The sequence below is a fragment of the Macrobrachium nipponense genome, chromosome 40, assembly GCF_015104395.2.
Source record: "Macrobrachium nipponense isolate FS-2020 chromosome 40, ASM1510439v2, whole genome shotgun sequence".
Classification (NCBI taxonomy): domain Eukaryota; kingdom Metazoa; phylum Arthropoda; class Malacostraca; order Decapoda; family Palaemonidae; genus Macrobrachium; species Macrobrachium nipponense.
The window spans coordinates 40,462,952-40,490,125 of record NC_061101.1 but is presented as its reverse complement, the minus strand read 5'-3'; the positions used below and the strand labels follow the sequence as shown (position 1 = coordinate 40,490,125).

Sequence of the window (27,174 nt, the reverse complement as noted above, 5' to 3'; positions counted from 1 at the left end):
TGTCAATCAGCTATATGTAACCACCGGGGAAGTTGTATAAGTGAAAATTACATTTTCATGATAAAATAATGTTTCACTTATACTTACCCTGTGGTTACATAACAAAGCCCGCCCTCCTCCCTCATATGGACAGGTAGGCATGAAACTTGTGACATATTGCTGGAATGGTTCCTGGTACCCGGTAGAGGGCGGGAGTAGATGGATCACCTGTCAAACCATTAGCGCTGCCGCGAATTTCAAATTCTGCCGTGACGTCAGGAGACGACAGCTATATGTAACCACCGGGTAAGTATAAGTGAAACATTATTTTATCATGAAAATGTCATTTTTAATTTATTTATTAGTCACTTCTAATTTTATGAATCATTTCTTTCACTAATTCATTCATTCATTTACTTACCATAATTCAACTTATTTAACCTTCATTACTGTGCTGAATGGCCTTCTTGGCCCCAGTGCCTGGGCTTTAGCCCTAAATATCATACATCCATCAAATAAAACAGCTTTTTAAAATCAAAACTTTTTTTTGTGGCACTGTATAAACCTGTTCTCCTGACCCCACAGGCTACAGATTGTTGATGCTGCTCTTGACATAACCATTTTGCAAAGATGGCCAGTGGGATGCTGCTTGTTTATTTGAGCATGTCTGGAAAGGGAGCTGATGCATGAGAAGGCAGTTGTGGAATGATTTTGTACCAGTAAAAGAAAAAGCAGATAATTTTTGTTTTTTAGAAATTGTCTTTGGTGGGTCACTTGGCTATAATGAACCCATGTCCTTGTTTCAGAAATAATTTCTTTCATATTAAGTATATATGCATTTCATATTAAATATATATGTATGGCACATAAAGGAAGGAAGGTAACTCCTTGACAGTCGACCTTGATATAACTGCATTTCCATAGAACTGGACTGAATTCTATGACATAAATGTTTGGGTGTTGTGCCCTTGTTTTGATTGTATTTTTAAGTGACATTTAATTTTCTCATTATTTTTTCTCAAAATAATGTGCCTGTAGAATCAGTTATTGTTAAATGATGGTATTTTTCAGATTGCTCACAGAAAAATGAGTTGCTTTGGAAGAACTTTTCTAGCATTGCTCTACATTTGTCTTCCTGTGAGTACTCCAGTTCTTCAACCAGATGACCACTATGCGTTAAGGTATAGAATTGCTCTTGAACGAGTTGTTAAACCAGTGATGCACAAAGTTTATTTACTACTTAGACCCAAAAGTGGAAAGTCTAAAGATCACCTTTTTGCTTTGAATAGATTTTCACAAATTAAATACAAAAAGACCTTTAATGTAAGTCAAAGAAGGAAGTTGGACAATGACGAGTCAAGTGAAGGGTTTGATATATCTCTGTTGTACCTTCTTCTTCAGCATGTTTGTGGATTAGCTGATACAAATGATTCAAAGTGGAGGACACCTGGAACACTTGAAAATAGTCTTACACTGTTGAAAAATCATAGAAACACAAGTGCGCATGAAGATATTTCATTCACTTTTGGTGAGCTACAAAAGGAGATCAAGGATATGGAAGAATTATGCAAAAGTGTTCTAATAGCTGCAGGGCTGAAAAGCAGAGACCTGCTAGCTTCAGACATTGCTGAAATGGAGACAGCAATGGAAGAGGTGCTTTTAGGTGGAGTTGATCTTTGGGAACCCTACAAGGATGCTCTTCTCAAACTCAGGAGTGAACAAAAAACTGTTCTTATAAGGGAGGGAAGAAAGGACATCCTGAGCCTTGGTAAGAATCTTAGAATCTTGAATCCATTTTCTTGGCTTTTGGACTCTTACTATTCACATTTGGATGTGGAGCAAATATTCACTGAGTTAACAATTAAAGGTGAAAGTAAAGTTGACATGCAGCATTTGATAACTTCAAAACTATCATCCTCAGGGGAACTACCAGATGTGATTATAGCATCTGGACCCCCAGGAATTGGTAAAACAAGTTTATTCAGGTTTATGGTCCATGATTGGCTCTCCTCCCAACCAACAATACTTGGAATGGAAAACATAGAACTAATTATACCAGTGGAGTTACGTCATGTGTTTAGCCACAGTGTCAAAGACTTATTGAAGGATGAGATTTTACACAGTGTCTCACAGCAACTGGAAACTGATGATATGATATCTGCCCTCAAAAATGTGTCCTTGCTTTGGCTGTTAGATGGTTATGATGAAGCAAGTAATAATACCAAGAAAGTGATTAAGGAAATTTGTAAGAAATTTCCAGACTCGAGAATACTGATTACTACAAGAACAGAATTTAGAAATAAAATTGAAATTACTTTAGATAAGATTAAGCGAACTTACCTTACTCTCTGTGTACAGGGATTTTCCCAAAGTAATGTTGAAGAATGTGCAAAGAAATTAATTAATGTTTCAGTGACAGATGAAGTTGAAAATACTTTAAAATTGCAGAGTTTTATGGACTTTTGTCAAAGGGACAACCGTATCAGTTGGGATGTATTTCATGTTCCATTGTACATCACTCTTATTGTTATACTGTGGCTTAACAACCCAGATAAGGTTTCTTTGGTCAAGTCACGCTCAGCTCTTTACTGCTTGTTAGTAGATCATATCGTCCAAAAGCTTATAGAAAGAGACTCATTTAATCAGTTAAATCAACTAAAATCTTTATTACAAACCAAAGTTAATGTATTTTTGGATTACCTTGGTTGTGTTTTGTGGGATAAGCAGTCAGACTGAATTTACTCTAAAAAAATATGAAGTTCAGTATCTTGCAGAGAAATGTTCAGACCTTGGCCTTCCATTCACAGATACTATGTCAGCTTTCTTTGTATATGAGGAAAGGGCTACACCTACAGAGATCAGAGAAGACTTTACTTTTATTCATCGGACTTTGTCAGATTTTCTGGCTGCCAGAGCATTTGCTAACAAAATGGTATCAGAAAATTGGGATATCCTTACAACTGCCATGTATTTTTTCAGAAGTAGGAGAGTTGTGTTACTGCAGTATGATCCAGAAGTATATCTGCGTAGAAGAAGGGTTAATGTAGATAGCTTGTCGAAAGATTTGCCTGATGACATCTTTCAGAGAACTTATGATAAGAGTTTCTCACTGTCGACTGATGCCTTTCTTGAGAAGAGCCCTTCTGTAAGTTTCATATGGGTGAAGTAGAAATGAGTAAAAATCACAGTGGTAAAAGGTCGAAAGGTTGTTTCAAAGCATCAGCAAAAAATAATGCATGGCTTTTTATGAGGGATCATATAGGAGGCCCCTGGGTTCTATTCCTTTTGGGCTATATGAGTGTCAAAAAACTATTCAACGAGCCAAGACGTGAACAACTGGTGTTTATACTGGCAAGGAGAAATATTTGTGGTCTTATATATGTTGACTACCTTTCATATTTAGAAGAAGCGGATGACCATTTATTCATAAAGATGATGTGGATCTACATTAAAAACATAACTTGGTCTTTTAAGGAAGATTATTATTTCACTGGGGCTGTGAAGTTATTGCAGCATGTAGTACCAAAGTCTGTTTTTCTTCACTATTGCTATAGCCAAACTTCTACTAGCAGCCCTCATGATGCATCCAAATTTTTACCCAGAGCTATTGAGACTTTTACCAAATATCCAATAGATATTCATTTGGATCTTCATTACTTTCTCAGCAGGGGTGATGTAGACTTTAACTTCACAAAAAAATGTCTCATGCTTTTGTTAAATGAATCATCTTCCTGTCGGTTAGTTACAGTTAGGTGTCCAGTGAATAATGATATAGTGGAGCTTTTAAGGAAAGCTGTCCATCTTCAAGAATTAAAAATTAAGTTTTTTGGTGAGGATCTTTCCCAGCTATCAGAATTAATTAAGACTCTTGCTGAACTGAAGGTTTTTATGGTAGCCTTAAGTCCATGCTGTTATGTTCATCCCAGTCACCCAAACTTGATAGAAGAGCACCAACTGTTGCCCAAAACTTCCATCTTATTGACTGATGTTTTCTCCCTGGATCCTTATGAAATCGGTTTATCACTAAAAAATCTTTGCTTTCATCCACATCAAGTTGTTCTTCAGGGAAAGGTGCATTGTATAGATTTGGAGAAAATTTTGGTTCTTATATTTTGGGTTTTGAGAAATGTTAAATATTTACCCAAGTTGGAAATAGTTCTAGACATTGGTGAGTTTGGCTATCTTGTCCATGAGGTTTACAAAATACAAATATTTTATACCTTTACAAGAAAAGTGTATCCCAATTGTAAAATCAGTTTTAAATATTGTTCTGGTAATTTCATTTATAGTATAAAAAGGCATTTAATTACATCCAGATAGAACCCTTAGACTCAAAGAGGTTGCTTGAAGTCCTAACTTGTAATTGTTACTACAGAAGTAGAAACCTTCGGTCTTTACATAGGAGTTTGTGTGCCAACTTGAGCTGGAACGGCCGTTAACTTTCAGACAAGGTATTTTACCATAACAAAAAGAAGTGATTAGGGCAGATCGAGTGTAAGTGAAAGACATGGGCGAATAATCATCCCAGCCCAGCTGATAATTCAGTGGGAAGCAGACCCTTTCTTCCCTCTCCTCGCCTCTCTTTATCATTTCACTCAGCTCACCAAACACTGACTCAAGGAAGTTTTTCTTTTTTCTTTCCTTCATTTTTTACTTTATTGCATTTAATTGTTTTCATGTTCTTCATTGTGTTAAATTTATTGTGAAATAACATTTTATTTTTTATGTGAATTGGTACCACTTTTACGTATATATTATGGTAAAGATTTTACTGTCTCTTCTTCTCTCCTCAACAATATCAAGACTAACGGTAACTTAAAATTATTTATTCATTATTCCTCAAAAATATAAACGCCCCCTCCCTCTACCTCGAGTTAGCTGTGCATCACCGCAATGACGAATGATTTTGTTAATCGTTTATGCTAAATTTGATTGTGAAAAGCTTTGTTCTTTCATTTACTATTTTGTTAATATTGTTCAACTAGACCGTCTCACTCGGTGCACAAAAAATTAAATTTGTTTTTCTGTATTGCATTTGGTTGTTTTCATGTTTTATTATTACGTTAAATTTATTGTGAAATTACCTTTTTTATGTGAATTGTTAGTGATTTTACTTACATACAGTAATATTTTAACTCTCTCTTCTTCTCTCCTTAACATATCAACACTCCCTCGTTCAGTCTCGAGTCAGCTGGGCATGACGTCACCGCAGTTATGTACGATTTTATATTGAAATGCTTTATGCTTTTATTTATTTTGTCAAATATGGTTATCATTATATATTGTAAATGAAAAAAAATTTAATACAGTTTAACTTGTAAGACCCAGTAGGCCGTTGAATACAAGTATAAACCAATAATCAGTCAGTTCGAAGTACTAGCATTTGTTTGACAAACGATACAAAATTTTCTCTAAAATTGTGTTCGAAAAATGGAAAGTTCGACATAAGAAATGTTCGACACACTGTACTTCAATGATCTCGAGGAAGAGACCATGGCTTTCCCTTTGGATCACTCATCAACCATCAAGTCTTTTTAGAGACCCAGAAGGTCTTGATGGGGTTGCCATGGTTGGAATTTGCCAAGGAGTTTTTGACCAGGTAAATTCTCTTGTGTCTGGGCAGGAGAACTCACTTTGGTTAAGAACGTTTTGGTCATTTTAGCCATAAGGAAACCGACATACCTAAAGCTAAAACCCCAGCGATACAGGCGTATTAAGCACACAGATGGAGTGTATGCTCCGTATTTTTCCCGGATTTTATTTTCATTTCTTCTAAATGCTACCTCAAGTAACCTTTGCATGTGTGTGTGTGCATGTAGACGGAAAAGGAATTATTAGCACACACACATGGCTTAAAATTATGGCATTATTACAGGATCTGTGATTATTATTTCCAAAAAACACACACAAAGAAAGGAAAATCATTAAGATCAACCAAAATTTACTCTTTCTTTATTAAATGAAGTTCAGTAACTGACAAATCTTTGGTAAAGTCACAAACAAGGGATTAACCTTGAGGCCGAGATTAAAAAGGATAAATAGACCTGGCAGAGCTGTATTCTTTTCCTGACCCCACCTTAGCGATACTAGAATCTTGAAAAGACCTTCTTTACACTTATACTTCTAATACTTTACCATCTACAATGATAGAGCCTATCAAAGAAACACAAAGGCAAGGTATGTTTGACCCTTTACACTGTAGAGATTTTGAACTACCTATTCCAGAATAAGACTGCCTCCAAACTCCCTATAAACCAAGTTGATCTTACTGAAAGATTTTATCAGGCACTGGAGTCACGTCTTTAAAAGATTGAAATTCCAGCTTGCATGATTAAGATTTAACTCATTATAAAGCCATAAAATTCGTTTGGTCTTTCATCTTCGTCTATATACAACAGCATTTTGTTTATGTAGTGATGCTCAACTCTTATGCGACATGACTCGTAGGATTTCGTTCAAAATTCACTAACTGGCAACCTAACATACTCCATATTTATCTATTATTTCAGTGTGTAAATGCGATTATTGCATACAATAAGGCCATAATATGTTTCATAAGAGTGAAATCTGTCTAATATTTCAAAACTGTAAGAAAATGTCATGTGTAGCCAAATTTCAGAAAAACACTTACGAAACATTTTTAAAACTTTCATTCACTCATCGCTAAAGCATTTAACGAAAACGAAGTCGTCATCAAACCTTAGTTCAAATTTTAAATAGAAAAAAAAAAAAAAATTGTTATAACATAAATAATGTTTCCAAAGCAAGCATAAAATTTGTAACAGTCCTATTTCATTGCTTTTACACCTCAACACTGAAAAAAATTAAACATGTACTGTATATACAAAAGTAGAATGCGCCCACCGATATCAATGTGTGATGTATCATTAGTGTTGCTGCAACAACAACCACCTGGTGTAACATAAGTAGGTCTACAATGAGTAGCGACCATGAAATTATCTTGAAAACATTTACACTATATGTGTTAGAAGAATATTTGGATTTTCATACATAATTATTTGTTATATAGTTTAAATATTTTAAAAATTATGGCATAATAGCAAATATTCGCCTATGCAATTATTCTTTTGTCAAAGCCAAGATATTATTCTAGGCCTAGACGTTAGATTTCTTTACTTTACACTTAACATTCACATCTCTCTATTAACCATTTCTGGCCAGAAAGCAAATGAGAATATCTACACATTCTTGCACTTACCTTATGAAAGAATTAATTATACATTTTGCAACATACAGGCATCTTAAACACAGCCAAAAACTTCAACATTTAAAGAAAACTTGCTTTGATTCATATTCCTGCTTTGAAATTGTTATGACTGTTGAGCTTATTACGTCTACTGTCATAATGCTGTAGACGTGGTTATGTTGACCAGTCCGAGGAGGATGTTAAGTGTGCTTTCATAGGGTTAGCTGTGAATTCGCAAACTTTTTGACATGTACAACTTTACAAATAAACAAAAATTAGCACTACTTGGCAACTTCACATTGAGTCTGAGAATCTGGACGATACAAAAAGAATCATGTTGCATGAGATTTGAGCACCACTGTACATAGTCATTCACTCAACTCAACCTGCAAAGAAAGTACTCGCAGACGTGTTCTTCCTGCTTCAGCCATGGAAAGAGCAGACGAAACTGAGAGATGTGTTCTCTGTTTTCAGCCAGGTCACTAGAATACAACGTTCATAATTACTTTGCGAGAGAAAAGCAAACAATGGGTCCTTGACTGATGTGACGAGTTTATGATTGGACGCGTGAAGCTACCAATATTCCAGATGTAAACTATTTCATAATAATTTATAATAAGGAAAGAAATAAGAAACGAAAGTGTGAGTGGAGGGATTGGCCTCGCACCATCCAGTACAGAACTTAATCCAGCTTTAGTAATAAACCGATGAGATTTTCCCCTTTGTTTACATATGAAAAAATCCTAAACTTTTAGATTCAAATACGAAGCATTCTGATTACACTTTTCATCCACCACAACATTTTGGTTCGACTATAGCCAATCATGCAAGACACTTCCTTAGCCTGTCACTTTCCAGAGGAAATACTACTATCTCTCAGAAAGGCCTTTGCCGACAAAACAGGTTGACCTTTACCTGGTTTGTCTGTGTCTGGTTAAGACCACCTCCATGCAGAAGGAATTTGCTTTTTTGCAGCAAGGGTCATAGGCAATGAAATTGGCTACCATGGCAGTGTTTCAAAGTCTCCTGGATTGATCTTTGTTCCCTTGCTGGGGCCAAGATCGCTTCTTTCCTCTTTGGGGTCCCATACATATGAAGAGGAATCCATATTCAGGAGACTGATGTTGTCTCTAGGTAGGGCCATCACCTACTTAGCCTACCAGACAGCTAACCAATGGGCAAACTTGGTCCTAAAGTGAAGAGATGCTCTGTTGTCTCAGGTTACCAGGTTTGTCGGGTCAGAGTCGGTACTGGGATTATTAAATGGACACTAGTACTATTGGGTTCCACTTCCCTCTTCCCTATAGGCTAAGGGGCAAAGACAACAACATACTTATTCACCAGGCAATGGCCAAGACCTCCAGGTCTTTGTGTGGTACTGTAGCCCGACCTTCGTGTCAGGCTGGCCCTTCCTCTTCGGTTTCCAGGAACACCCAGTCTTCTTCTGCCCCTACTGTGAAAGGAGCACACGTTTTCAGCACCCTGCCCATCTTAGGAAAGGGGGGTGAGGGTAAGGATAAGGGAGGACACTGCTAGGGAAATGTGCCCCCCACCCCCTTGTTGCTGTTGGTGTGGTGGGGGGGGGGTTGCCTGTCAAGCCATTGGACAACATGGCAGTGATACAGTGCAAAGAGTGGATGTCCTTCGGGTAGGATATCTTCTACCCTTTGAGTTCCCGCCACCCTCACCAATGGTCTGGTCTGCTTCCAGACTTACATTCCCAGCTTGCTGAAGGACCTTGCCCCTTGGGAAGAGGTGAAGGAGATACGGTAGGAAGGTGCTATAGAAATTGTGAAAGATCAGTCTCGGAGACCAGTCTTAGATCTCTCAACCCTGAACCGGTTCGTTTGCCACCAGACCCAGTTCAAGGTGGAAACAGTATGGTCAGTAGTGCTAAAGATGATACTAAAGTCACTGGAACATAAAAATTTTACAAGTTAAAATTAATACAATATATCTTTAAAATACTAAAAATGTGTAGCAACATTTTGTACTTCTGTGTTCATGTATGTTCTTTTCCTATTATGAAGACAGAGCATGTACATAATACTCTTTACTGTAACTATGGTAGCTTCGCTTACCAATGGTCTTTGATCAAAGATGCTTACTGTTTCTCATGTCTTGACTTTGTCAGTAGAGTTCTTTCAGCTAAGCTTAATTTCCATAAACACCTCCAGATCTGTCACTAAGTTAGTGGGTTGGCACAACTGCATTGTTTACCTTTTGCAATCTTTGCAGAAAAAACCACGAGCCCTGAATTTACAGAATTTCTTCAACTTTGTCAAACAAAGCTTATCACATTATAATGAACTGTATATGCTGGAGTATAAGGCTACCTTTTAACCTTAAAGAATCTCTCCCAAAATGGGGGTCATCTTGTACGCTGAGTATAAAAAGCACACCTTAAATCCTGTTGAGATTATCAATGATAGGCTAACCCCTGAAGTGTTGATAGTTGCGTCAATAGTTAACTACTGTCACAACTATCGATAATGTAGTCAAAACATCTGTAATAATGGTAAAGAACGTAGGTATTTCAAGTGAATCACTAGCAACACAACTATTGATACCGTCAACAGGACAACTGTAATTACCGTGGATAATTACCATAATTAGACATTAGGGTGAATGAGCTCTCACTTTGTTATAGGTGTACGATTTCTATCCGTAATTCTAAAAACCGAAAAGCCCTGTAAACCTAAATATTTTCTGGAGAAAATTATCATTTGCAAAAGTTAAACATATTACAGAATATAAATTTTGTCATCGTATGCAATTTGCATTTGATATTGTTTAAATGGGAACAGGCTTATTCAGACCTTGGCTGATTCGGACCATGTACTGGCTCATTCGGACCATTATCCAGGCTTATTCGGACTTTCATATGATTGGCCGATTTTCCTATGCAGTTTTACCTCCTGAACAAGGATTTTAAATAATATTTATTCGGACGACTGTAATTAACCCCCAGGGGCTTGTACTAAACACGGCGAAATACATTTGACGCCCCAATTCCTGGTGGCTTTTGTATTCGCAGGGACGAACGATGCGGAATGCTTATATAGAAATACCCATTGCTATAATATAAAAATTATTAGTATGGGTCTGAATCAGCTTAGCAAATGGTCCGAATCAGCCAAGATTAAGGTCCGAATCAGCCAAGGTCCGAATAAGCCTGCATCCGTTTAAATTCTCAAAATCTCGGTTGATTGAGTAGTATTGATATCTTCAGTGCCATTAGCTGCTAGAAGAGATGTAATTCGGTTATACTTTTTCTTGTAAATTAACAAAGTTGGGTTTAAAACGTGCACAATACTGGATTGTACATGTTGGCATCAAGTGTGATTTTGCCAGTTCTGGACATCACTTTCGTTTGCTTCATTATTAATTTTATTCAGCTTTTGCTATAACCGGCAGCTTCAATTTACTCGGATTCTTTCTTCAGATGTCTATTGCGTGATGAATGAGTAAAAATGTATTTTATTTTCACTTTTGGAAGCCACCATTCAAAATCGGCAGCAGGGTTTAACAAAGTGACAACTTCAACGCAACTCTTATTAAATGCTCAATAGTTACGGGAAATGACATCGACAATCGGCTGTTTCTTGATTCTGTTGTTTATGTCATACAGGCTTACAATGGCTTTATCCGTAATTCTGAAACCCAGAGATTGTTAATGGAGGCTGGAGGAGCATCATATGTTGGAGAGAGAGAGAGAGACTCTGTTGGCCTGGTTACATTGTTACAAAGACAGATATCCATTAGCAAAAGTCAAATACTGTAATAGTTTTGTATTGAGAATAACGGTCATTTTAATAAAACGGTTGTTTTACTGTATCAAATCATATTGCATGTATTATTACCATATCAAATTACTAATATGAACAGAGCGATCTGCCATTTGCATTCTGGTTTTGTTTACATTCTTGAAATATCAGCTGATTTTGTTTTACCGATATCATCACTGTCTTTAGTTTTCTTAATAACAAAGCTGGATTTAAAAACTGCAGCTACTTTATTTATAAAGATCGTAAATTAAATGAAGTATATGTGTGTTTTTGCCAGTTTCAGACAGTGCTTTTGCCTTCAAAATATGACATCAGTAATTGCCTGTTTCTCGATTCTGTTGTTTATGTCAGTACAAGTTTACAGTCTTTGTCTGTAATTCTAAAGCAAAAGTCTAATAATAATTGTGTAATGAGAATAAAGAGCATTTTGATAAAACTTTTTTTTTTACTGTATCTAATCATATTGCATGTAATATTACCAAATTATCGTATAATATGAACAGGGTGATCTGCCATTTGCATTATGGTTTATTTTACTTAACCCTTAAACGCCTATTGGATGTATTATACGTTGACTAAAATTGTCTGTCGGGTGCTAATCGGACGTACAGTACGTCGACTACAAAAAGTTTTTTTAAATATTCGCGGAAAAATAGTTATAGGCCTAGTTTGCAAAAAATTTGAAATCACGCGCCTTGAGGGATGCTGGGCGTTCATGGATCAAGCTGTTGTTTTGTTTACAAGTGTTACCCAGGCACGCATGAGCGAATTTCTTTTTTCTCGCACTAAAAAGCACCAGCGACGCATCTCAGAAATTCTTTCATCACTTTGTCGTAATTTTTGCACCATTTTATATTAGCCGTTACATAGAGTTTTGTATATGAAAATGTCGCAATATCATGTAGAATACATATAAAAACAACCCATGGTTGTAGCTTTTATCAGTTTTGAAATATTTTCATATAAATCATGATAAGTGCCAAAATTTCAACCTTCAGTCAACTTTGACTCGACCGAAATGGTCGAAAAACGCAATTGTAAGCTAAAACTCTTACATTCTAGTAATATTCAATCATTTACCTTCATTTTGCAACAGATTGGAAGTATCTAGCACAATATTTTGATTTATGGTGAATTTTTGAAAAAAACTTTTTCCTTACGTCCACGCGGTAACTCTTCCAAAAATCTCAGAAATTCTTTTGTCACTTTGTCGTAAATTTTTGCACCATTTTATATTAGCCGTTACATAGAGTTTTATACAAGTACCATCCTACTTACAACTAAGTTTGGTTCCGACCCACTGGTTGTAAGTCAGAGTGGATGTAAGTCGAACCTTAGAGAGTGGCCAACATACTGGGTAGGGTATACTATCAAACCTTTGCTATATAAAAGTGCCTACTTAGTACTGTAATGTAATGTACAATCATTATTTCAATCTTTTTACCATAATGTACTTCTACTAATACATTTTAATCATTTATGTAATAGTATATATTACCTACAATCAGGCATTGAGTTACAATGGGGTTAGGTTCTTGCATGCATGTCAGAAGTCGATTCTTACTTAAATTGGTTTGCAATTCAGTCTACAGTACAGTTAATACCAAATGATGCTGCAGATAGGGCAGGGTAACTCAAACTGATGCTGCCTGAGTGATGAGAGTTCTCATGAGATGGCGCAGTGCCAAGTAACTCTATGGTCAACTGTCTGAAGTAAGGTTGTAAGTACGAGTGGTTGTATGTCGAGCAGGTTGTAAGTCGGATAGTAGTTGTATATGAAAATGTCGCAATTTCATGTAGAATACATATAAAAACAACCCATGGTTGTAGCTTTTATCAGTTTTGAAATATTTTCATATAAATCACGATGTGCCAAAATTTCAACCTTCAGTCAACCTTGACTCGACCGAAATGGTCGAAAAACGCAATTGTAAGCTAAAACTCTTACATTCTAGTAATATTCAATCATTTACCTTCATTTTGCAACAGATTGGAAGTATCTAGCACAATATTTTGATTTATGGTGAATTTTTGAAAAAAAACTTTTTCCTTACATCCACGCGGTAACTCGGCCAAAAATCTCAGAAATTCCTTTGTCACTTTGTCGTATTTTGCACCATTTTATATTAGCCGTTACATGAAGTTTTATATATGAAAATGTGCACAATTTCATGAAAAATACAACAAAAACCAACTCATGGTTGTAGCTTTTATTAGTTTAGAAATATTTTCATAAAAATCACAATGTGCCAAAATTTCAACCTTCAGTCAACTTTGACTTGACCAAAATGGTTGAAAAACGCAATTATAAGCTAAAACTCTTACATTCTAGTAATATTCAATCATTATTCTAGTAATATTCAATCATTTACCTTCATTTTGCAACAAATTGGAAAACTCTAGCACAATATTTCGATTTATGGTGAGTTTTTGAAAAACTCTTTCCTTACGTTCGCACATGGTAATTCTGCCGAAAATCTCAGAAATTCTTTCGTCACTTTGTTGTAATGTTTGCACCGTTTTATAGTAGCCATTACATAAAGTTTTAAATATGAAAATGTGCGCAATTTCATGTAGAATACAACAAATAATAACTCATGGTTGTAGCTTTTATCAGTTTAGAAATATTTTCATATAAATCACGATAAATAGAAAAAATTCTACCTTCTGTCAACTTTAACTCGACCAAAATGGTTGAAAACTGCAATTGTAAGCTAAAACACTTACAGTCTAGTAATATTCAATCAATTACCTTCATTTTGCAACAAACGGGCAGTCTCTAGCACAATATTTCGATTTATGGTGAATTTTTAAAAAAAAACTTTTTTTACGTCCGCGTGTTACAAATTCATGCATCATTTTGTGATAATATTTTCTCTGTGTTGCTTTAATCGTTTTACAATTTGTTATATACCAAAATCATCGCAATTTAGTGTACAATACAATGAAAAAAATTAAACTCATTAGCTTTAACCGTTTTGCTCACAGCACGATTTGTATACAATTATATGAAATTTTTTTTTGCGCTGTCATATATTTTAATATTTATATATGATAATGATATTTTTTCATTTCTGATGTTTGCATACTAAACTTCAGGCAATGACAAAAAAAGGAGCCAAAAATGAACTCTTAATCTTAAAAACTAAGCTTGCTGTGATTTTTTGAAAAAAAAAAAAAAAAAAAAAAAAATTTTCCTCTTCAGCGCTAACTCCCAAATGCCGCCAGCATACAAAAGACACTTTGGTAAATAGCAACTCGATGTTTAAGGGTTAAGATAATCGGATTATTTAATTTTACCGATATCATCACTTTAGTTACCGAAGGGAACTTAATTCATATATTTCTTTCTTAAATATAATCAAAGCTGGGTTTAAAATTTGCAGATACTTTATTTATAAATGTAAATTAAATGAAGTACGTGGCTACGTGTGTTTTTGCCAGTTTCAGATGTGCTTTTGCCTCCAAAATTCGTAGTTCCTAGTCATGCTTGACTTACGAGCATTGTTGTTTACAAAGACCAATATATATGTAGTTCCTTGTTAGTACTGTATAACCAAACTAAAGTGTTTTGTGATATTGATAGTTCCCCAGTTATCCTTAATGTCGGGATTTGTTCCAATTTTAAAGGCATACATTTATGGGGTCTTCCAACAGGTATTACTCTGCTGATAGTGACGTCACAGGTGTTGAACATTTGTCGCGATGTTTACCGTATATTTTTCCTAAGGGAATACAAAAGTATTTTTTTGTAATGGTTAGCTTTGCCAAACATTTTGAAATCTTGAAGATACCAATTTTACACTTTTTGGTACAGTAATTCCAATAATTATTGCTTTTATTAATGTACCAACTAAACTCACGTCAGCTGATTGAGATATGTAATTTAATAAAATGAGTGACGTCTTATACGGCAAACATATCTCTAAACCTACAATTTTACATGAAAAATGGGGGGTCGTCTTATACGCCGGCATATACAGTATGTCCACTGAAAGTGATTAATATGGCCAATATTATTTATGACATAATATTTACATTCTTCTACCATCAGGTCATTGCCCACAGGTCCTTGGACCCAGCTCCCGTAGAGGGATAGTTAGCACATCACCTAAGACAGGGGTGTCAAACTCATGGGCCGCAGGATGGTCTTAAGTGGCCCGTGAGGTGCCAAGAGATTTTTCAACTAGAGCTACTATAATTGTTAGAACTGAGGAAAAGTTAACTAAAGTTACTAAACTGTTAAAACGAGACATAATAAGTTTTACCTTTCAATCATATGACAATAGTTTTGCATGTGTAAATTCAGATGAACCCAAGTAATGTATTCTTGGTAAACCAGGATGACCATCAAAATAAGTTGTAATCTTCAGTCTTGCCAGTAAGTAATTACCAAATCTTTGATGGCCCTCGAGACCATAACCAAGGACTTGAGTTTGATACCCCAGGCCTAAGATGTATGGTGAGCAAGAGAGAATGTTTCTGAGTGACTTGACTTATCTCTTTCCCCTTTTACCTTTCTTGTAGGGCAGAGAGGCAGGTGGCTATCCGTCACATGCTGGATTGGTGTGGTATGCAGTTAAGTCTAGATAGCTAAGTTCCAACCTTTTTTGGAATAATGACACACATTTATTAATTCAAGCCCAGAAGTCTAGCAGTTGAACATCCCAAATATTCTTTGAGACCAGGAAGAGATTCCCAGGTGGGTAGAGCTTCCAGTTGGTTCAGAGATTTACCTAGAATCCACTCTTCAAGGGGTAAGTCTCCTATGTAAAGACCGAAGGTTTGTATTTGTGTAGGAACAAACTACAAAAGTTAAAATAATTTGTATTTTTCCTAACATACAAACCTAAAGGTCTTTACATTTATGGTCCACCCCAGTCACCCCACATTCATGTACCTGGGCTGAAAGGCAAAGTGGAGTACAGACCGACAAATAGGCAGGCATTTACCTCTACCGTTGGTAGTCTTGTTTTAAATTTAACAGCCATTCCAGCTTGTGTTTTCAAGCAAAATCCCATCTAAAGACTTTCAGGTTTGTATGTTACGAAAAATACAAATTACTTTAAAATTTGCAATTTTTGTTATACCCTTCACTCTTGTTTAACAGTTGAACTTCCTTTAAACAATTGTCTTATCAGTTTGCTAGTTGAATTGTAATGGCAGGTGTATTGCATTGTCAATTGTAATTTTGTGCTGAAATTCACCAATGTTTGAAAAAATCTAGATTAGACTATATTTCCATATAATAAAACTTGTTTTTCAAACTTCTCAAAACCCGAAATGTGTTGATTAACTGATTTCCAAATATCCTATAAAGCTAGTTGATTATTACTGGATGAGGCCCAGTTAAAGGAATTCTCCATTTTATGTGTCATACCGTTAGCTTGACCTTGTTTTTTGAACGAGACCTCGTGTTTGAGAGCCATTCAGGTTTTCACCCTCCTGAATTTTAGTTGTCAGTGGTGTATTTTTGTCATTTACACAGCATCAGTAATATTCGATAATCGGTTGAATGTGTGCGCTTTGATTTATTTTTTATTTTAGGGGGTTTCAAATGTTTGTCAGTAGCTGTCATGTGGATTCAACCAATCTTACGCAATTTTCACATGGTATGTAATGTCAGTACTGTGATCTGTACTTTCATATTTATGTTTTTACTGACAGTGTTCTTAATTTCATCAAAATACTACATACATAATAGTACTGTAAATGAACTTACATTGATTTCATGCTTCCTTTTTTGCAGCACTTAATGTATAATGCTGCCAGACATTTTTGCAGCACTTAATGTATAATGCTGCCAGACAGCAAGACTTCCATAGTGCTTCCTGTTTTTACGAGGACAGTGGTATAAATGTGACATTCTTCCTTCATCTTGGGAATTCATATTGTTGGTTGTTACGTATGCAAACAACAACTTCTGACGTTTACTGTTATAAACAAATTGGCTTCAACGAGCAGTATCTTTTTTAGTCTGACTGTCCATCTGTTTGCCTTTCCATCCATATTCTGGTCTGTCTGTCATTGTGCCTGCATACTCACCTTATTATCCCCCCCACACCAGTCTACATTTTAAGGGTTTTTAATCAACCTGGTGCAAAGGCAGATTATCATACAAAGGCAGGTACAAAAGGAGATTGTTCGTAAGTCTATCCGACTGTCAGCACATCAGCAGTCTGTTTTGCTGTGTCATCATTATACCTCTCTCATGGTTGAAAGGAATTTCTGTCAGTGCATCTGTCACTCTTCCTTGTCATTGCAATTTTACACAGTGGAAGTTATTTCATTGGAATAGGGATAAAGAAAGATTATCATTTTAGATGTGCTTATAGGTAGATGGTCTGTCTTTTAGTGTGTCTGTCCTCTGATCACAGGTAGTAGACAATTGAAGGATTTCAGGAAAACTTAGATTTGCATTATGGGATATTGTCTGTTTGCCAGTCCATGAGTGTGTTTGCCATTCTTACCCTTTTATCGAAACTGAGTTTTAATGATTTCAGTCAAATTTGGTACAAAGGTAGTTCATGAAGCACGGATGTGTATGTAGGGAGATTGTTTATTTGTTAGCCTTCTATTTACCTTGTTTGGTTTTATGTACAGCCCTCCACAGGGATGATTCCCTCTCTGGTGGGCACTTGTACGTTTTCTAAATAAGTTGCTTCATATATTTTATAATTGTCTTTTAGTGTTTTGTCGTCAGTATCATAACTCCAGCAGAATAGGAGATTCTGTGTGCCTGTTAGTTGCTTACCTTCTCAGCACAAATTTACCATAATTCTTGAAGGGATTTTTGTTAAATTTGGTACAAAATAGACTTCATTCATAGATGATATATAGGGAGATCATCCATCTAGCTTGCTTGAGTCTGTGTTTCATTCTTACCTTGCCAGTGCAACTCCTTTTACATGGTTAAAGGGATTTCAAACTGTGTATACATAGGTAAACTATCATACTAAGATGTGCATGAAGGGAGATCATCCATCTGTCCTAATAATGGAAGAGGTTTCAGTCCAACTTGGTACAGAGGTAGGATATGATATAGTGATTATGGATCATGTGTGTGTGATACAGTTTGAACAGTATTTGATTGTGAATATTAGTTTGGTTATTGAATAAAGGTCTCGAGTGAGATATTTTACTAATAAAGTGCAGATTTATAGATACGTATGTACATTTATTTTATATTGCATTGCTATAATTTTCTTACATCTGTAGATTTTATGGTAATACATTACAAGGTTAGCATAGTGTTTTATGATTGATAGGCTCGATTTATTCATTTACGTATCCACATTTAGTGGTTAGAAAGATACTCTACTCTACATATTGAAAGTTTATTTAGTGATTGGGCATTTCATGTTCTCGTTATCAATACAGTGTTTATGATATACATAAGTACTGCTTACCATTGAAATGATTTGTTATTTCTCCCATCTTATAGATAGTTTGCAATGTCTGAATTTCACTTAATACCCTTCTTGTACTTGCTGTGTCATCTGGTGACAAGGTAATCATGGTCAAGATGTTTGAAATAGAGAGAGATTTAGTTACTCAGTTTTGAAGGTTCTTATGAATGCTTGTTTTTTTTTTCTTTTTTTGAAATGTCCAGGTAGCAAGTGGTTTTTTGTTATTTTGGAATAATAAACTGTCAAGTATCAGGAAGTAGTTATAGTTTATTTTGAAAATTGGATGACCAGGTCACAAATGAAGGGATATTTCCTCTTTTAAGATACAGTGGAACCTCGGGTTTTTGTACGTAATCCGTTCCATAACGTCCCACGAAGTCCAAAACATACGAAATTCCCATAAGGAATGCTGTAAATACGTACAATTATACAAATGTGTTCCAGACACCCCAAAATATTAACAAAAATACTTTATAGTTAATAAACACAGTCTTACATACAGAAAACAGAAAACAATGAAAAATAAGCCTAAATCACTAATGAAATGAATAAATGAACATTTAACATCACACTTACCTTTATGGAAGACACTTGTTAGCATTTGGAAGACAGAGAGGGAGGAGGGGAGGTTATTGTTTGGAAGGGGAATCTCCCTGAAGGACTTCAGGTATCAAGGATCTATCTGGGGTTACTTCTCTTTGTTTTGTACTGGCACTATCAGAGGTTACTTCGCCTCTTCGTTTTTTACTGGCACTAGGACCAGCTTGAGTCTCTGGACCTCTGTCGCACAACAAAACTGTTGAAAGACATTTCTTTCTGGTGTTTCTTTAAAATTTGCTTAAAACTAAACACAGCATTATCATTAAACATGTTGGAGACACGGATTACAACTTCTTTGTTGCGATGATAATTCTCCACAAAATTTTCTACACCACTCCACTTATAAACATGTCCTTATCACTGAAGTAGCCACATTATATGTATATGCCCATTTGCTTTCTGAATTTTTCAAACCAGCCTCTGCTGGCCTTAAATTCACTAACATCAGCATTTGTTGTAGGCATTTTCTCACTGAGATCGGATGCGACATCTTCCAACACTGTGCTACAAGTTCTTTCTTAAATTCTGTAGTGTTTCTCACGATTTTTACAGGAGGGCTAGTACTTGAAAATTTCTTTAGCCCCATGATGGCTTATTTAGCAGTTGCACTGAAGTAAAAAAAAAAAAAAAGCACAAAAGCAATGAACATAAAAGCATAGTGGGTCACACAAGAACATGGGCTGCTTTGTTTGGGCGCTCAGTACGCAGCCTAATTCACATGGTGGGCCTTATAAGGAGTGTTTCCAAGTGTATGAAACCTGAGACAAAATTTTGTTGGAAAAAATCTATGAAAACCGAATCATAAGAAAATCAGGGAGGACGAAAACCAAGGTTCCACTATATGTTTGCTCCATCCTGTAAGGTTATTAAACAATATACAGTGAAGCATTTTGCTTTATATGCAGATATATTCTTGTAATTATAAGTATATGCAGATATATTCTTTCTTGTAATTATAAGTATACCTTTTTATAGACTTTGAAGTAGTGGTATTATTTTTTCTTTTTTTGTTGATTTAAATTATGTTTTTTTTATGTAATTTTTTATTACTGTATAAGTGAATGTGATAATGAAAATTGGCTGTGATTCCAGTGCAAAGGTTACTTTTTGGAATTGTTTTTATATCAACCAATAAATATATTAAGCCTACATGTTGTTTATTTGTCTCTGATTGTTAAAAAATATTAGTTGATCTTACAATTCTTATTTGAGAATTAATGATTCTAGTGCTGTGAAAGTAGTTAACCTACTTTCAAGACCTGGAAGTTTTAGTAGACTTTGTGTGTACATATGCAGTTGAGTGAGAAATTGCAAAGTGTTATTGTTTATGATTGAGTGATATATTAAATACTCTCAGCCTCCTACATTCCTTGTCTTAATTGTTTTTTGAATGCACATAAAAGGAAATGCAATTGTCTTTTGTATGGATATATCTCTGGCAAAAGCTTTGTGTCATTGAAGCTTGGTAACAAGGTAGTAAACTAGCAACAGATGAGCAGGAGGCAGAATACCACCCACTCACTTGACTGTAATCATTCACACACTTCTGCCCTGCAGCTGATGGAATTGTTAACGTAGCTGTTATTACAGACTTTGATTAGTATTTTCTTTTTCTTTCTTTGGTTAACAACTTCGGTGCAATTTTTAACTTTGGGTGTGATTACAGTTCAAATGATAATGGCTGATCCTCTTCGCAGTAAGTATAATCAGCAAACACCTATATGTCCAGCATGTTTTTTGTCATCTATGAGTATATATCGTTCTTGTTCACTTTACAGGAGTCTGAATTGTCGCTAGCTCTGACTTGTATCAAGTGTTTATTGACATCCTGTTTAATGGAGGTGATTTAGAGGGTACTGTCAGTGTCTCCCTCTGAGGGTCCTCTTCTCCTGTGACCCTTGTAGTATACGGTACGGTACAGAATGTTTTTCCGTACTTCGTACCTGGCTAGAATACCGTACCGTAATTTTGTACTGTACATTCAATTACTTTCTGAACCATACAGTACAGTAAAAATAATGTACCCTAATTCCGTACTTTTTTTGTGCTATAAGCAAACTTAATCTATATTAGAAAAATCTCCTCTTTATGAAAATTTCAATGTTAACAGATGCAAATTAGCAAAGGGACTTTATATATACTACATGTGTATATATTTGGTTGTAAGAATATTAAAATGATGATGATGATGATAGTATTAACAATAATGGCAATAATATCAATACTTACGATAAAAAGACCAGTACTGGGCAGCACACATTCATAATCAAGCCGAGTGGAAGAAGGTTGCCCTGAATGGACAATATGGGATTATATGGCTGATGCTGTAAACGTTTGTAACGTTTTACTTCAAGAAATACACACAGACTTACACATGTTAATTAAGGAATTCCAAACACACACACATGCATGATAAGTTACAAACTGAAATGTTAAGTACCTTAGTGATCTACTTGTGCAGTCACTGAAGGGACCAAATAATGCATTAGTAATTGCTTAGTGATATATGCCAACCTAAGGTGTGGTATGGTACAGAATTTTTCTCATTTTTTCTGTACTTGAATTGTACCATACTATAAAACCATTGTGCCGTAATTCCGTACTGTACATAGACTAAATATCAGCTGGAAGGGACAGATAGGTTGGAGAGTAACAGACCTTCTCGCTCTTTCCTGGCCAGATGGTTGATGTTGCAATGAACATGCCTGCTACAGCCATTAACCCTTCTCCTGCTCCCCTTTCATATGCTCCTGCTTTGGTAACTGTAAAGCTGAAATCTCTGTGGCCATCTCTTGGGATAACAGGGGATCTGTTCCTCACTGTCTCCCTAGAGCACTTAGCTACAGTTAAGACTGTTTGGATGAGTCTCAGGAGATGCTTCTGCTTCAGCATTAGTTTCTGGAGCTTAGACCTCTGTTACAGGTGTGGTAGCTGCAACTGAAATGGCTGTTCCTTCATGGATACCTGCCTTGATTATGTCTGGTTTTTGTAAGAAAGGTTAGAGAAGCTCCTGTTTGTAAGAAGTTGAATAAACACTAGCATGCTTCATCACCCCATTTTCTGCGCGCACCTGTTGCTGCCTCATGGACTACTCTGAAGCAGTCCTAGGAAAAGGAAGAGTTGCTGAAAGCCCTGAGTCCTTTTTTAGAAGTACTTGATTATTCCCAAGAATTGTGTGAAACCCAGTCTGTAAGTGAGCCAACTTCTGTTGCTGGTGTTATGAAAGGGGTATTGCTCTTGTCAGAGCTACTATTCATCAGATTGTGGACATGGACTTACCAGAGACAAACTCCTCTCTCTTCGCACAAAAGGTCTTTTTCTCAACCCTTTCCTAGGTGTTCCTGTTGCAGGGTATGAACCTCTGCCTTAAATTAGGTCTCCATCCTTTTGAGGAGCTTAAAGCAGTCTTCCCCATTGTGGGGTAGTACCATCAGTGCACCGTGCTTTGTATTGTAGGTATTACTGAAGAGCGTTTTTGGTGTCCCTTTGGCCCCAAAATGCACCCACTTTTTAACCTCTTACTTTACCTCCATTCCTGCTTTCTTTCTTCCATTTTGATATCCAAACTGTCTATTACTTCATAGTGCAACAGTGGACTTTTCTCCCAGTTTTATCTTTAGGTCATTATACTTCATCTCATAATTTCTAGATATTTATGTGTTTATATCCGAAGCTAAATAGTGGGAACTGTGGTGGGACCATCAATTGCCCGATAATTTATGGACCTGAGTGTTATCAGGTGGAACTATTCTGCAGGACTGGACCACAGATTCTAGGGGGGTCTGGTTTTGGGTTTAGGACTCTCGGCATTCTATCCGATTTACCCATAATGTGATTAGGTTGGGGATGATTGTATACTTGTAATACTCTCAGTCCTATCAAGTGGCCTTGGCTTACACTTGGGCCACTCTAATCAAGTTGTGCCATCCCCTGTGGGGTAGGGTAGGGACGCAGACATTTGGGAGTCGGTTTCTCACTTGTGCCATTGATGGAAGAATAAACTCCATGAAAGGCTGATGATATCTTTTGAAGGTTTTTGGGTTTTTTCCCTCCCCTCTCAAATCTTTATGTCTAGCAGTTGTAAGGGTTCGAGTACCCCTGGGTCCTATGATGGTGCTCTTCTGGCACAGATGACCTTTGCATCCACCATGGAGATTCAAAATTCTCCTAATGTTGAGGACTTCTCCAAAAATGAATCGATAAAAAGCAGTAATAACGAATCTGATCCCCCTCCTGACTTCCCCTCCCCTGGACCCTCTAGCCATGCTTCATTGATGACGATTTCAATCAAGGACACAGACTTCTCTAAGAAATTTTCATCCATAGTTAAATCCTCAACACAGCCAGGTTTGTGTGAATAATTTGAGAATTGTTTGTTTGTTTGTCTGTATGGTATTTTTACGTTGCATGGAACCAGTGGTTATTCAGCAACGGGACCAATGGCTTTACGTGACTTCCGAACCACGTAAAGGCGTTGGTCCCGTTGAGAATGCTCCATATGGAAGACTTACCAGTCAGTTGTGATTATGAAATTATCTTGACAGCTTTGAAATCACTTGGATCGTTTGCAGAGATCAGGATGAACTTTATTGATAGTGAATCTAAATGGGAAGCTTGTGTTATCTTTAGCAGCCATGATGAGGCTCTAAAGGCTAGTAAGTAGTATGATAAGTGCCATACAAATCAGTCAAGCTACAGTACGAGGAGCCTTAACAGACTAAGGCCCCAAAGACTTGGACGTTTATATGCCATCTAAATGGGCTCAAGATCAACTAGAGAGGAAGCAGATTGCAGAAGTAAGAACTCATAAACCTCCTATGTGGCTAGTAGCTTCAGCCAAGGAGGAAAATTATAACTACTACAAATTTTCCAGATTTCTCCAGAAAAAAGTATGAGGCCAAGTCCACAACCCAAGCATATATGCTGACCATGTTGGACATTAAAAGGGATAAAATGATTACGAAGATCAAACCCCACTTAAGCATTAGTTATGGGAGAAGAGGACTATTTGAGAAAGACCTACATGATGATGTGACAGAAGAAGAAATTCTAGAAATGAGCCCCACTTAGGTTTGGAGAGTGAAAAAGGCAGCTATTGCCAACATGATCATTTTAACCTTCGTAGATTCTGAAGTATCTTCTCATGTTATATTTGAAAATGAAAATGTACGAGTGCATCCTTTCCAGCAAAGACCAATGCAGTGCTAATATTGTTTGAAGTTTGGCCACTCATAAAAAAACTGTCAATGCTAAAATTTGTATAAATTGCTCTCGTGTCCATCATGATGGTGATGATGAATGTAATAAAAAAGCAAAATGTGTGAATTGTCAACTGGAACATAAATCCAATAACAAAAATTGTGAAATATGCAAAATTGAAATGTCTGCACTAAATAAAGCCAGTACAGAGCATATAAGTACGTATTGGTTTTGCAAAAAGACAATTAGGGCAACGTACTAAGAGCTATGCTTAAGTTCTTAAGTCACTACTCCTATCTACCACAAGGGGTGCAGTGGCAGCACCCTCTAATGTAGCAGGTCCATCAACCCCTGTAGTAGTGGCCCAGCCATGTAGGTCAGATGCTCGGCTTGTTGAGGCTAGAGCACAAGCCTACAGGGGGGATAAGATGGCACTCAACCCAACCACCTTGGAATTGTCTCAGGCTGCATCTCTGCCTCATTTAATGGTGACTAAGGAGTAAAAGCACCAAAAGAGGAGACGTTCCCCCCCCTCATCCTCTCCTCCATTAAATCCAATTAAATTTCCATCACTTAGATACGAAGTACTAAGCTCGATACAAGAACCCCAGCTTGAATTCAAACCATTTGACAAGAAAGGGAAACAAAATGCCACTAATAAATTAACAGATAAGCCAAACCTGTCAAGACCAGTCCTCTCCAAATCATCTCTTGTAATGCTCAAACAGAAGAGAGTCATGAGAAGGCTCCATCTAAAGGCCTTCCACAAAGCCCCAAAAATAGTTTTCATGTCAATACTCAGGGCTCGAAGCGAAGAGCTAAGGTACTGCTCCATGACCATAACCCAGGCATATTTTGTCTCTAGGAAACTAAGCTTGGAAGCCGAAGCACACAATATAATCCTGGATTAAATTACAGCATATGTAATTCTCCACCACTAATAGGAGATAGAGCTAAGGGAGGTGCATCAATTATTGTGCATAAGTCATTGCAACACTCCTTGCTATCAATTAATGCCCATCTCCAAGCTGAAGCAGTAACTTTCATTTTAGACAAGCAGATTACAGTCTGTTCCATCTAACTTCTTCCTGATTTGGATTTCACTTATAATGATATTCATTTACTGATCAGTCAGCTTCCTACTCCGTTCCTCCTCCTTAGAGGCTTTAATGCTCATACCTACTTAGCTATTGATCTGAGCATTTGCTCATCTGGTATTTATATTGATTATGAATGGTCAGTTAATGAGTATCCAAATGGGAGTGACCACTTCCCAATTCATGTAAAATCGGTTAAGAATGAGCCATCTGCGTCACCTCCTAAATGGAAGGTAGATGAAGCAGACTGGAAGAAATTTAGCGAGTCTGCTCTCGTGGAGGAGAATGTAAAATAATTTCCATCCATTTCAGAGGCATATAATAATTATTTTAATGACTACCATGAACAGTGCAATTGCCTATTCCAACAACGAAAGGAAAGTCTTCTAGACCAGCAGTTCCTTGGTGGAACAAAACCTGCAGTAGTATGAGAAAGGTCACTAGAAAATGTTATAAAAAGCATAAGAGAAGTGGAACCACACAAGCCAAAGTTATTTACCGATGAGCTGTGGCCAAGCAAAATTAATATTTTGAGGAGGCAAAAAGAGAGTCATGGATGTGCTACATAAATGGCATTAGCTCAAAAACACCATCCAAAACGATTTGGAAGAAAATTATAAAACTAAATGGCAAGTTTGTCCCTGAACCCCTGCCTGCCCTTAAGATAAACGGTGACTTAATTACCCAACCAGGTAGGGTCGCAGGAAAAATTAAAACATTTCTCGAGAATATCGAGTAGTGAGAACTATTCTCGAGACCTCCAAGACATTAGAAATACCCAGATTTTTCTTGATTTAAGTGAAAATAGTTTTGAACCATATAATGCAAAATTTTACACTGCAGGAACTCAAAGATGCCTTGCAGAATACCAAAGCATCAACCCCTGCTGAAGATAAATACTTTATGGAATGCTGAAACATCTCCCAGAAAAGTCAAAGAAATTTCTTCTAGATATAAAAAATGAAATCTAGGGAACAGGCATTGTTCCTAAGAGCTGGAAATTATCGTTAATCAACCTTATTAAGAAACCAAACGAGGATCCTTCTTTACCCAGTAGCTGTAGACCAATAGCTCTCACCATTTGTGTTTGTGAGCTGATGGAAAAGATTATTAACACCAGAATTGTATAGCACTTAGAAACATCGATTGCTTTCGCCATTCCAGTTTGGCTTTAGGAAAACTAAATCTACTTTGGATCCCTTGCTCAGGCTCTCAAAGTAAATTCAACAAGATTTTGCTAAACAAAGCCAAACAATAGGAATTTTCTTTGATTTGGAAAAGGCATATGACACCACATGGCCCTTTGGTAGAATGAGAAGGTGTATAAGATGGAGCATTAAAGGAAGAACGATCAGGTATATAAATTCGTTATTATCAGAAAGATATATTAAGGTATGAATTGGAAATCATGTATCGCGACCTTTCTTACAAGAAGAGGGAGTTCCTCAGGGTAGTGTCCTTAGTGTGACCCTCTTTGCTTTTGCCATTAATGATGTACTATTAGAAAGTATACCATCACCAGTTAAAATTCTTTATTTGCAGATGATTTGACTCTGTACTGCATAGGATTAGATGCAGTTTCTACTACAGTAGATTCACTTCACCCCTGCATCTCGTGCCCAGCGCTCTTCCTTACGACGCTCTGGCTGTCGATAAGCCAATCACAGGGCTGGAAATCTCAGTTTCTCGAGAGATTTCACATAGGTAAGATGTATGTTCCACCTCTCCTCTTTCAAAAGTTATAACTTTCATTACACCTCAGTTTTACCACCCGCAGAAAAGTAGTGTTTCCCAATTGCATCACTAAACATCGACAAGCCTCATATAGAGATTTCCACTATAGGATGTAAAGGGGTGATGGTGATAACGATAGTGACGATAATGAAGTCTTAATA

General features: G+C 36.5%; 1 protein-coding gene across 3 annotated transcripts in view; it reads left to right on the top strand.

Annotated features, from left to right (window-relative positions):
• Window positions 1–20,132, top strand: part of LOC135212109 (uncharacterized) — a 61,018-nt gene extending 40,886 nt beyond the window's left edge. Inside the window, exons 2-3 of one of the 3 annotated variants that reach the window (XR_010313819.1) lie at window positions 1,051–16,586; window positions 16,759–20,132. Coding sequence is in view for 1 of the 3 variants with exons in the window: in XM_064245503.1 (XP_064101573.1) it covers window positions 1,051–2,715 (1,665 nt within the window). In the remaining 2 variants the exon portion in view is untranslated. Of the gene's footprint in view, window positions 1–1,050 lie in introns of all 3 variants that reach the window. The other 2 variants (XR_010313818.1, XM_064245503.1) reach the window with 2 other exon arrangements.
• The last annotated feature ends 7,042 nt before the right edge of the window (window positions 20,133–27,174 follow it).